The sequence below is a fragment of the Oncorhynchus mykiss genome, chromosome 17 (genome assembly GCF_013265735.2).
Source record: "Oncorhynchus mykiss isolate Arlee chromosome 17, USDA_OmykA_1.1, whole genome shotgun sequence".
Lineage (NCBI taxonomy): Eukaryota > Metazoa > Chordata > Actinopteri > Salmoniformes > Salmonidae > Oncorhynchus > Oncorhynchus mykiss.
In genome coordinates, this window is record NC_048581.1 from 60371951 (window position 1) to 60385472 (window position 13522).

Consider the following 13522-nt stretch of genomic DNA (forward strand, 5'->3'; position numbering starts at 1 on the left):
TCATCCCAAACCATCTCAATTGGGTTGAGGTCGGGTGATTGTGGAGGCCAGGTCATCTGATGCAGCACTCCATCCGTTGTTATTTCATAGTTTTGCTGTCTTCACTATTATTCTACAATGTAGAAAACAGTAAAAATAAAGAAAAACCCTTAGTAGGTGTGTCCTAAGTTTTGACTGGTACTGTATATAAAAATATATACACACACACAGTGGGGAGAACAAGTATTTGATACACTGCCGATTTTGCAGGTTTTCCTACTTACAAAGCATGTAGAGGTCTGTAATTTTTATCATAGGTACACTTCAACTGTGAGAGACGGAATCTAAAAAAATCCAGAAAATCACATTGTATGATTTTTAATTAATTAATTAGCATTTTAGTGCATGACATAAGTATTTGATACATCAGAAAAGCAGAACTTAATATTTGGTACAGAAACCTTTGTTTACAATTACAGAGATCATACGTTTCCTGTAGTTCTTGACCAGGTTTGCACACACTGCAGCAGGGATTTTGGCCCACTCCTCCATACAGACCTTCTCCAGATCCTTCAGGTTTCGGGGCTGTCGCTGGGCAATACGGACTTTCAGCTCCCTCTAAAGATTTTCTATTGGGTTCAGGTCTGGAGACTGGCTTGGCCACTCCAGGACCTTGAGATGCTTCTTACGGAGCCACTCCTTAGTTGCCCTGGCTGTGTATTTCGGGTCGTTGTCATGCTGGAAGACCCAGCCACGACCCATCTTCAATGCTCTTACTGAGGGAAGAGGTTGTTGGCCAAGATCTCGCGATACATGGCCCCATTCATCCTCCCCTCAATACGGTGCAGTCGTCCTGTCCCCTTTGCAGAAAAGCATCCCCAAAGAATGATGTTTCTACCTCCATGCTTCACGGTTGGGACGGTGTTCTTGGGGTTGTACTCATCCTTCTTTTTCCTCTAAACACGGCGAGTGGAGTTTAGACCAAAAAGCTCTATTTTTGTCTCATCAGACCACATGACCTTCTCCCATTCCTCCTCTGGATCATCCAGATGGTCCTTGGCAAACTTCAGACGGGCCTGGACATGCGTCGGCTTGAGCAGGGGGACCTTGCGTGCGCTGCAGGATTTTAATCTATGACGGCGTAGTGTGTTACTAATGGTTTTCTCTGAGACTGTGGTCCCAGCTCTCTTCAGGTCATTGACTAGGTCCTGCCGTGTAGTTCTGGGCTGATCCCTCACCTTCCTCATGATCATTGATGCCCCACGAGGTGAGATCTTGCATGGAGCCCCAGACCGAGGGTGATTGACCGTCATCTTGAACTTCTTCCATTTTCTAATAATTGCGCCAACAGTTGTTGCCTTCTCACCAAGATGCTTGCCTATTGTCCTGTAGCCCATCCCAGCCTTGTGCAGGTCTACAATTTTATCCCTGATGTCCTTACACAGCTCTCTGGTCTTGGCCATTGTGGAGAGGTTGGAGTCTGTTTGATTGAGTGTGTGGATAGGTGTATTTTATACAGGTAACGAGTTTTATATATATTTATATATATATATATATATATATATTGAAAACCGTGATTATTTTGTAATAATCTAACTGAAATTACCTGAAAAAGCACTAATCGCTCAGCACTACCCCCAGGGCTCAGTTCTAGGCCCTTTCCTCTTTTCTCTGTACACCAAGTTCTGCTCTGTCATATCCTCACATGGCCTTCCTATCATTGCTATGTGGATGACACTCAACTACTCTTCTCCTTACCCTCTTCTGACACCCAGGTAGTGACACGCATCTCTGCGTGCCTGGCAAACATCTCAGCTTGGATGTCGGCCCACCACCTCAAGTTCAGCCTCGACAAAACAGAACTGGTCTTTCTCTCGGAAGGCCTGTCCACTCCAAGACCTCTCCATCACAGTTGACAACTCCACGGTGTCCCCCTTCCAGAGTGCAAAGGACCTTGGCATGACCCTGGACACCCTGTCGTTCTTTGCAAACATCAAAGCAGTGACTCGCAGCTGCAGGCTCATAATCTAGGCACTTGTCATCTCCCATCTAGACCAGTAGTTCCCAAACTGTGGGGTGGTCGGCAAGGGTGGGGTCTTTAAAAGTATATATATATTTTTGAACTCAGTCCGGCTGTAAACTTACTCTTGAAAGTTGTAATAGCAGAATGCACAAGATGCAATTTCCAAATTTGGTAGTGCATCATCAGTTCCTCTTGTCATGTTAGTCATTGCATACCTTACATGCTGACCAGAGCGAGCGTGCAATCTCGCGCATGTTGATTTTGTCCACCTACACCAGACGCGATAAGGATACGCAGGTTGAAATATCAAAACGAACTCTGAACCAACTATATTAATTTAGGGTCTGGTGGAAAAGCATGAAACATTTATGGCACTTTAGTTAGCTAACTTGCTGTTGCTAGCTAATTTCTCCTGGGATATTAACATTAGGTTGTTATTTGACCTGAAATGCACAAGGTCCTCCACTCCAACAATTATTCCACAGATAAAAGTGTAAACCAAGTTCGTTTCTAGTAATCTCCTCCTTCAGGCTTCTTCTTCGGACTTTATGTGGCAGTTGGCAACCAACTCAGTTTCAATCTTTCCATCACCCACATGCTCCTAAAAACCAATCAGGAGATGGGAGAGGCGGGACTTGTAGCTCGTCATGCGTCACAAATTGAACCAAGTTTTATTTTAGCACCTGCTATGTAGACGCGCGTAAGCAGTGTGGGTGCAATGATTGGATAACATGTATGTGTACATTTATTTTGCAATATTCTCACGCACACGATGTCCATTTAAAATAAAAAAAAGTATGGATATTGTTGTAATTTGTTTGTCACTCAAATATCACATGAATACACATTATACATGGCAATATGTATAGAATTGCAAGAAAATGTGCTTTAAAACTGCCAAATGTTCTTTGCACCCCATGACAAAATGTGTAGAATTGCAGGAAATACACTTTATACCTGCAGAATTCTCTCCATCAATAAGAGGGGTGTGAACAGTTTGTGTCATGAACAGTGCTTGTGCCCATAGAAATAGACGTGGCGCGTGCATGCAGGGGGGGTGCGGGATGTTCCCCAATGCTGGAAGGGGGGCCCTGAGAGAACATTTGGGAACCCCTGTTTTAAACTACTACAACGCTCTGTTCGGCTGGGCTCCCCTCTTGTACCATCAAACTCTGCAACTTATCCAGAATGCTGCAGCCCATGTCACCCCACTCCTCCGCACACTGCACTGGCTTCCAATTGAAGCTCACATCGTCTTCAAGACCCTGGTGCTTTCTTACGGAGCAGCAAGAGGAACTGCCCCTCCATACCTTCAGGCTATTCTCAAATCCTACATCCCAACCCGAGCACTCTGTTCCGCCACCTCTTGTCTCTTGGCCCTTCCACCCCTACGGGAGGTCAGTTCCCGCTCAGCCAAGTCAAAGCTCTTTTCTGTCTTGGTTAAATAACTCTTGCGGCGTCCTTATACTTATAATGCTGATAATAATACAAAGAAAAGGCACTTGTCATTTCCTACTAGCACTGACTTTGCTGATGGAAAATTACCTTTATACGATTCTTATGTGTTGTTGTCTCACCTAGCTATCTTAAGATGAATGCACTAATTGTAAGTCGCTCTGGATAAGAGCATCTGCTAAATGACTAAAATGTCTATGTGAAATTACTCATCATTGCTGGTGTCTGTTTAATGAATCCATTTGGATGTTGAGTGGGCAGTAAGGCCAGAGTCTCATATTGCTACTTTTTGTGTTAGGAGGAACACATTGGAATGATCAAGGTTCAAAAGGAGGGGCTCCAGAACTGTCTGGAACAGATAAACTGACTGCAGATTGAAAACCAGAGCCCTGTGTAAAAATGGACCAATTAGTTTGAATAAACAGCAGTCCAAATAAGATCTCTACCAACTGTATGAATAATGTTAATTCTCTCGCTCTCCTCGCAGGGATGATGCGTTCTCGGATAATCTCAGTCAGAAGGCGGACAGCGAGGCGAGCAGTGGACCACTGCTGGATGACAAGGCCTCATTCAAAAACGACGTCCCATCACCGTGTGAACACTCCCCCGACTCCAACTTTGGAGGAGTCATGGGGAGGTGGGTAACGACTGACAAGGACTACATATTGAAATGTAGCCCTTCTCGTTCTAGTCTCAATGTTTAACTCACTCTGGGTTACTTATGCAGAAATATAAGATCAGTTTAAAACCTCTCCAAATGCTAATCTTAACCATTTATGGAGTAAATAGTCAATGTTTCAAACTGACCGTAGATCAGTGTCAAGGGCCAACCTAATCCTACTCTGTGTGACTGTGATGTCATCTCTCTCCTCAGGGTGCGGCTACCTTCTGACGGGGCCGCCACCCCTCGACGCCACAGTGGAGAGACCCACAGCCCTCCTCGGGGCACTGACACACCCCCGCGGGCCGCAGCCTGTCCCAGCAGCCCCCACAAGGTGGCAGTTAGCAGGAGCCGCATGGAAAGCCCAGAGAAGAGGCGCCTAGGAACATTTGGCAGCGCGGGCAGCATCAACTACGCTGACAGGAAAGCCTATCCTGAGGGCCACCCCCTGAGGCCTGTAGCAGGGGCCACACGCCACAGTAGCCTGGGGGACCACAAGTCACTGGGGGCTGAGACACTGGCAGAGGTATGGACCTTATTTCCTATCAGCCCCAGGTTCTAAAGTGTTACCTCGGCCCAATATAACTGCATAACCTCTTTTCCCCATGTCCTGTAGCCTTATCAGTCATAGAACTCAGACAATATGGAATATGGAATGGAATCAATAGTGGTGCGCAAGTGATACTTTGTGTGGCCTACGAAAACGATAGCTATTTGTCTTACCTTCCCGAAATATCACACAGCAGAGCCAATCAGAGAATATTCATTCCCTAGAGACCAGAGCGAAATGCTTTTCATGGTGATGCTGAAATGAAGTAAATTACACAGAGTACTAATGATCCTTCATATCGGCAGCACAAGTCCAGCGCTGGATACATGGAAAATGAATAGAGACACAGAGGCAGCTTTAGAAATGGCAGAGCTATGATCAGTGCAGCTAATGATAGTGGTCTCCTATCAGAGCCCTATTTCAGACTGAGCCCATGTTGATGACCCTGCACTGTCAGGGCCTGACTAAACCCAGTCTTTGATCTTTAATCTCCACTCATCAATTAATCTGTTATTCAGACAGAGGGAGTGTGTGTGGGATTTAGAGAGGGAGTGTATGTGTCTGTGTGTGATTGTGACAGTGGTAATGAGTGTGCAGCCATTAAAGCGGGGATATTATTTTCTTCATTTGGTGCTGTTGGGCTGTACTGTGTGAGGAGAGGGAACAGAGAGAGGCTACTAGAGAGGCTAGTTAGAGAGCCGCTGGTGTCTGGAAGAACAGAGCGAGATGTGATGTCCTGCTGTACTGTCTGTGTGTGTGTGTCTGGGTGAAGCAGCCCCCACTTAGTGTAAATGTCAGAGACAGTCTGCAGCTCCAAGAAAGACCTACAGTACCAATCAAAAGTTTGGACACACCTACTCATTCCAGGGTTTTTCTTTATTTTTACTGTTTTCTACATTGTAGAATAATAGTGAAGACAGCAAAACTATGAAATAACCTCATGTAGTAACCAAAAAAGTGTTAAACAAATCAAAATATATTTTATATGTCAGATTCTTCAAAGTAGCCACCCTTTGCCTTGATGACAGCTTTGTACACTCTTGGCATTCTCTCAACCAGCTTCATGAGGTAGTCAACTGGAATGCATTTCAATTAACAGGCGTGCCTTGTTAAAAGATCATTTGTGGATCATTTTTTTTCCTTCTTAATGCGTTTGAGCCAATCAGTTGTTGTGACAAGGTAGGGGTGGAATAGAGAAGATAGCCCTGTTTGGTAAAAGACCAAGTCCATATTATGGCTTGCCAACAGCTCAAATAAGCAAAGAGAAACGACAGTCCATCATTACTTTAAGACATGAAGGTCAGTCAAATTGGAAAATTTCAAGATCTTTGAAAGTTTCTTCAAGTGCATTCGCATAAACCATCAAGAGTTATGATGAAACTGGCTCTCATGAGGACCGCCACAGGAAAGGAAGACCCAAATAAATGCTATTTTCAACCATACAATGACCCAAAATACACCTCCAGTCTGTGTAAGGGCTATTTGACCAAGAAGGAGAGTGATGGAGTGCTGCATCAGATGACCTGGCCTCCACAATCACCCGACCCCAACCCAATTGAGATGGTTTGGGATGAGTTGGACTGCAGGGTGAAGGAAAAGCATCCAACAAGTACTCAGCATATGTGGGAACTCCTTCAAGACCGTTGGAAAAACACTCCAGGTGAAGCTGGTTGAGAGAATGCGAAGATTGTGCAAAGCTGTCCTCAAGGCATAGCATGGCTACTTTGAAGAATCTAAAATATATTTTGATTGGTTTAAACACTTTTTTGGTTACTACATGATTCCATATGTGTTATTTCATAGTTTTGATGTCTTTACTATTATTCTACAATGTATAAAATAGCAAAAATTATGAGTAGGTGTTTCCAAACTTTTGTCTGGTACTGTACATCACGGGAATGGAGCTGAATTCAGAAAGAAAACACCACATGTACGTTTGACCATTTATTCGAAAAGAAAACAATGCATGTCTTGGCGTTAGGGCTCTGTTTCTTAAGGTTAGCTCACTGTCAGAGCGAAGCTTCATATGAAGATGATAATACAACTACAGGCAGTGAGCACGATATTCTATATCAAATACCCCAAAGGCGGAAACACACAGCCCATGCAGGTAGAGGCTGGGGTGGTGGTGGGATATCAAAAACAGCAAGCATAGGGAGTAACAGCTAGTTACAGCAGCAATGCAGCAAGACACACCAACGCATGCGAGCGCGTGACATCTAGTATTGAGGAAGCATGTGTAAAATTGGTCGACTTAAGTGCAAAATCTGCTAATGCAATCAGCTGATGCCACCACACTCGACTTTCCCTTCTGAACTGGCTATGCTTTATTAAAAATATAATATTTTCTGTGTGTTTTGTGTGTCAGGACATAAAGAAGACCATGACCACGGCCCTACATGAGCTGCGTGAACTGGAGCGCCAGAACACGGCCAAACAGGCTCCAGACGTGGTGCTGGACACCCTGGACACCACCATGAAGAACCCTGTGAACTCAGAGCCTGGCAGCCCCCTCCACACCATCATGATCCGCGACCCAGACGCCGCCATGCGCCGCAGCAGCAGTTCCACCTCTGAGATGATGAGCACCTTTAAGCCCACCCTGTCAGCCCGTCTGGCCGGAGCCCAGCTGCGCCCCCCGCCCATGAGGCCCGTCCGCCCGCCCCCCACCGGGCACCGCTCCTCCAGCTCCAGTTCCTCTGGGGTGGGAAGCCCTGCTGTCACGCCCACCGAGAAGATCTTCCCCAACAGCACTGCCACGGCTAGCTCTCCAGCCAATGCAGCTAATGCAGCCGGGGACAAGTCCGGCACCATGTAGCTCTGAGGGAGAATTAGGGTTGTCATGTTGCAACTGTTTGACACAGAGGAAAGCCGATAGGAATGGGATGATGCGTTGTTGATGTGTTCTCTGAGAACAGTTTGGGATTTTTCCTTCCTCATTTTGGGTTTGACTTTATTTCTTGAATTCAGGAAGCTCCTGGAGAGAACCTGAGTTGCCATGGTGATGGCAGGTAGAGAAGCTGTAGGGCTTTGCCTATCAACACAACTCTCTGTGAAGCTTGATTTAAAACCAGACGTGAAAATAATGAATAAAATCACCTCTAAGTAAAACTTATTTTTTTATTTTTCGTTTTTTACCTCAAAATTAGAAGTATGTGGCCAGGTCTGGCTTTTTAGTGATTAATTGACTGCAAAACGTGAAGAAGTACTTGTGGAATTTTCGCATTGGTTTTCATCCTGCACTGGTTGTCCAGATGATGTCTCTTCCCTTGCTGGTGGATTGGACACTCACCAATAAGGTGTCTCATCCCTTTCTCTCTGGATTGGACACTGTCTACCAGCCTGTGTCTAAGAGACTGCAACCAAGATAGTCACCGGCCTTTTGGCTGTAAATAAAGACTTACTTGAAGTTGTTATGCCTTTCTGTTTGTACTGTAGTAAAAGGGATGTTCAATAAAGTAACACCATGGCAACATTGTACGTATGCGTATATGAGATGCGGAAACTGAACCAATATACCAATTCAATGTAAGAAACCTAACCTGTGGTAAACATGTAGTTGAACTTGTATATAGTTTATGTATTTTTTTTATTTTTATGGTATAAATGTTGTACAGGCCCAGACAGAACAAGCAAGGAGATGTGAATGGCATTGTCAAAAAACAAAAGAGTCAACCTGCAAACAAAGACATCACATCAAAGGTTTCTTCTTCCTTTGTGTTGTTTTCATCATTTTCTGCTTGAACACACGTACTCAACACAGCACTGATGGTTGTGTTAAGAATATGTGGTCATGGGGATGTCAACATCATACCACACATTGTATTTATGAGTTAAAATTCCATTTGCACGCACATGGATCCTGACGTTCTCTCTATTATTCATATTTAAGACAGTAAAAGGAGTGTATCATACCATTTTTCTTTGCCACAGTAAGGTTTGAACCCACTTTTATTTTGTAATACTGTGAGAATACTGTTGACCGTGGCCCCTTACCCCATAGTCCCTCATTGTTCCAACAGCTCTAGAAAACTACACGGTAACCTGTGTGAAGTCAGTCCACAACCAGACTGACTGATTTTGGTTACCGGGCTGATGTTGGGTGTTCTAGTGGCCAGTCCTGAGCACTGTTTGGACTGAGCCTAACGCTTCTCTAAGTTGGATGAGAGCTCACAGACTCGGTCCAAATCTGTCAGCCTCCATCCACTACAGTCCAACAGGCTTCCCCTTTGAGCCCTGTGTGGCATGGATGGTGAAGATACCCATACAAAATAGGAACTCTGCCCATCTGATCCAAATACCCATACAACTTTGTGCCCAAGAAAGCTCTTTAGACACACATTTTTACATTCACATGTTAGCAGATTTTCTTATCCAGAGCATCTTACAAGAGCAATTAGGGTTAAGTACCTTGCTCAAGGGCACATCAACAGATTTTTCAACTAGTCGGCTCGGAATTTGATCCAGTGACCTTTCGTTTACTGGCCCGACTCTCTTAAGCGCTAGGCTACCGGCCGCCCAAATCAGATTTCATACTGTACACTTTGCCATCTTTAAAGCAACCTCTTGCCTGTTCGAGTCTGATTTATGTCATGCTTTTAACATGCAAATTATGCTGGAAAGTACTGTTACAATATTCCTTTTAATCTAAAATGTGATACCTTACCTAGACAACTCCAGTGATGCTTGAGCAGTTAGCGGTAAATGTGGTGAAATAATAACAGCAGCACAGTGGTCTTACCTTCCTTACTTCTTCTCCCCGTGGGTATAACATCCTCACTGTCATGTCCCGGTGTCTCATTCCACTTCTTGTTTTCAGTCCTTCAGCAAGGAAATGTAAGCACATACTGGCCTATACTGTAGCTGCCATGTTGAATTATATCCTGTGCTGGCCCAAGCCCGCTCCTGCCACTCTGCTCAGTCATACAGTTGTGTGGTTGGACTGCCTTGTATACGGCATGCCCTGCTCTGCATGTTTTATGCTATACCATTCGACTCATACAATATGACAATTCAACAATGGCTGTTTGCGTTGTCTTTCCTCTGTAAAACACACCATTGACGTATAGCGTAGTCATGGGGGTGGGCTACTATATCCTATTAGTCTAACCTTTTTGGAATATGAGAATACCTGTTGTCACTAACGTAGCAGTATTGTGTGGGCAATGGAATTGAATTGTCAGCTAAGGTAGATTAAAAAAATCTGATTTAGCAGCATGAATCTCAGGCTGTTATTCCATTATCAATCATATCAGCATCATTCAGTCACTGTTGTAATGTGCACAGATCTTGATTTCATACACAGTTTACTATGAGATACATACTTTCATTTGAAAAACGTGTCATCCCTGTCTGTAGTTTGTCAACCCTGCCCTCCTCTGTCCATTACACTGTCCCCTGGTTAGATTATAGCCTACATGCTGGGCACACGGAGACATGGAAAGCAACCAAAGTTATACACTTCCACCATCTGTTGGTCATATATGGTATTGCTTAAAGTACACGTACCCTGTGGATAATTGTCTGGTATGTGTGAACTCAGATGGACAGACCTTTCCAACAGGAGAATAATGGGCAAAGAATTAGATGATGAAAACAAATGCATTTCAATTCATTCTGTGTATTTTATTAAAAATAAATAAGTCATACGGTTTTAATAAGAAAATCAATAAGAACATTAAACTAAGAGGGTGCTCTCTGTCGAGAGGAGCTGTCACCAACAACTAAATCATGTTTTTTTTCCTACAGGAATAACATAACATTTTTCTTAACCACAATGCTCATCAGTAAAACTGAAGCGTACATTCAAGTACATTTTTTTCTCAAACATACATAAGCTATATTTTCAAAGATAAACATTTAAAGTCTGTGGTTTGCTTTATTTACAAAGGTAAGATTAACATCTTTATGTACAACTAGACTGTGTTCACATTTAAATGATTTTTTTAAAATGGGTATTTTGTTTATTTATACCTTTTGTCTTAAATGAGTATTTTTAAAGTGCCTTTTGTGCACATCATTAGTTTTTAATGAACTTGTTCAATTACTTTTTTTAAACTATATGGTATGTTGTCAGTCATGTTTGGTATAAACTTTTATCATATTTTTCCCTTCAGTGTTACATCACACACATCATTTCATCTGAGGAATATGTGAAAACAAGAATGATGTAAATATGTACTGTACACTTTGCTATAGAGGAATTGCTACTCTTCAGATGTCTACTAACAGAATGACTGAAATGTAGTATTTACTTGTAGAATGTATTACCTAATATGTTCTAGGTGATTCATGGAAGGGTAATAGATTTATGAAGAAGACTACTGTACACTCAACAATAATTTCATATTTTTTTCAGTTCTCTCTTATACTGATCATCCTCCTTCATAGCTCAAGCATCATTGCGTTGTTGTAGGCAACAGTGGGTCTGTCAATATATCCTAGCTCCTCTACTTGCACGGTTTATAAGACAATTGGTGCACTCTTTCCTCTCTAAGCTCTATGTGATTTCTGGAATGTATGCTAAAAATAGGTCATGTCTTTTGTATGTTGGATAAGATAACAATGCTTACAAAGAGGCATTCAGAGACCGGCTGAGTGGCTGAGTGCCTATATTGGTTAGTGTGAGTTGTTGTCATACTGTTTACCCTCTTTTTTCTCTCTCTCTCTCTCTCTCTTTAACATGTGTCTAGTGATGCTGTCTGTTCATGAGTGTCTGATTGGTTGAATCCCTTGTGATGTAATGGATGTTGAGAACCCTTATGTCCAAATAAAAACAAATGTTTCCCTCTAATGTTGACCTTTTCTGACTGTTTTATCCAGCAGGTCAAACAAATTGATTAACTATACTAGCAAATACAAACGCCCATACCTTGACTAATAGCCTTGTTGATCAATTCCCTTGGTGTCTGCAGACGTTCATGAATCTCTATGAATTGGTATGCTAATAGACGGGTAATACCTAACCAATTCTGCAATGTTTGGATATTGTACCATATCGATGCTCAGCTATCTTACAGTGTCTGTGTAAATAGACCAGCTAGCTCACCTCTGTAAAGGGAGATCAAGCCCCAAACTTCTTATGACTGAGACTGCAGTTCCGTCTGAGGCCACATGATGGAGAAACTACGGCACAAAACTACTGCTGTGCTACTTGCCGGAAATTCAGGGAGAGGCGATCTGAGTGTGGTAGAGTGCAGTGCAGACATGAGCTGTACAATTAGTTGACAATATGTGACCTTTGAGGTTGATTATTATGTGTTAAAATAAATATACATTTATAAATATATAGTTAGGTCAGCAATATTTCTAGTGTATTATTGTGACGCCTAAAATCTAATTATTTTTGACTGTAGAAATAACCTGGGATTCTGTTAGTGGCAAGCTCTGGTTTATCAGTCAACAACCAACCATTCACGCATAAAATGGAGAATTCAATTTGTTCCAGCCCAGAGCCTTTTAATCATCAGAGACAAGACAAAAGCCCTGTTTATACCTGGTTCAAACATGCATGCTTTGTCCTGATATTGTCCACATTCTGATTGTGCCCACATATTCAGACAGGTGTATATGATTAAAAGATGCATTGTGATCTGATTGTGATGTGATCTTCTTGACCACCTCTTGGAGGTAGTCAGGCACATATTGTGTAGACACATATGGATGGTGAAACCATCATTATCCTATTAAAAATCATTGACAGGTGGAACCATTTACTCATGGCGTCAATATGTGTCTTAAAATCTGTCAAATAATTTGCATACAGAGAGGGATCAGGAAATCTGGTCACAATGCAGACACAGTGGATGGATATCGACACATTTTTATACCATGTATAGACATATTTTTTAAAAAGTGAGGCACAATCAGAATGTGGACAAGGACAAAGGACGCATGTTAGCAGGAGGTATAAACAAGTCTTATCACACATTAAATTATGCTCACATATTAGAGCACTGAGGAAGTAACACTATTTTTGCCCACATTAAAGGTGTGTTGTTGACTTCAGCTTTTACGCTTCTTTTTTTTAGAGTTAACCTAGAGTCTATTGACACACCGGTGCATCAATCTAAGTAACATAATAAAGAAATCCACATCAAAGTCTGTCAATTTAAGCAGGAGATATATTTGTGCATGGGGCTGTTTCTCAAACCACCGCTTCTGCCGATGTCGCTCTTCCGCACTGCAGTGGAAGAAGTCTTGAGATACATCTGTGTTTGTCAGATTATGAGACATCCCAAAAATCTGTCTCCTCACAAAAACATCTGTAGCGTCCGACCAGTTTGGCCTAAAAAGTAAATAACTCTAACCCTAATCCTATATGTAAAGAGGAGATGGTGGTGTTCTCGGTTTTGCTCTACGACTCCCACACTTGTCATGGGACTCGTCTGAAGGTAACCGACACCATATCCCCCCCAAATGGGTTAAATATGTGTAAAAGAAGAATATATATATACAGTATAGGACACACACTTCAAAACCTTATTCCTTATGATTTCCTTTTGGACTGTCTTTTTTGCCATTATGAATGTTATTCAATGTGTTTCTACAGGCTATAATTATAAAGGCCAAATGCAATACTTTATTTATTATTATTCATCTTAAAATGGTCATACACTACATGACCAGGGGTATATTGACACCTGCTCTTCAAACGTCTCATTCCTAAAATCATGGGCGTTAATATGGAGTTGGCCCCTCCTTTGCTGCTATAACAGCCTCCACTCTTCTCCACTCTTTTCACTAGATGTTGGAACATTGCTGCGGGGACTTCCATTCAGCCACAAGAGCATAAGTGAGGTCGGGCACCGATGTTGGGCAATTAGGCCTGACTTGCATCCGCCAAACCCAGATT

General features: G+C 42.6%; 1 protein-coding gene across 3 annotated transcripts in view; it reads left to right on the forward strand.

The window, feature by feature from the left end:
* srgap3 (SLIT-ROBO Rho GTPase activating protein 3) overlaps positions 1-11461 on the forward strand; it is a 117933-nt gene extending 106472 nt beyond the window's left edge. For all 3 annotated transcript variants that reach the window (XM_036950354.1, XM_036950353.1, XM_021569197.2), the window contains 3 exons: positions 3945-4094; positions 4332-4644; positions 7037-11461. In XM_036950354.1, the coding sequence (XP_036806249.1) occupies positions 3945-4094; positions 4332-4644; positions 7037-7486 (913 nt within the window). In that variant the 3' untranslated portion in view covers positions 7487-11461. The remainder of the gene's footprint in view (positions 1-3944; positions 4095-4331; positions 4645-7036) is intronic.
* The last annotated feature ends 2061 nt before the right edge of the window (positions 11462-13522 follow it).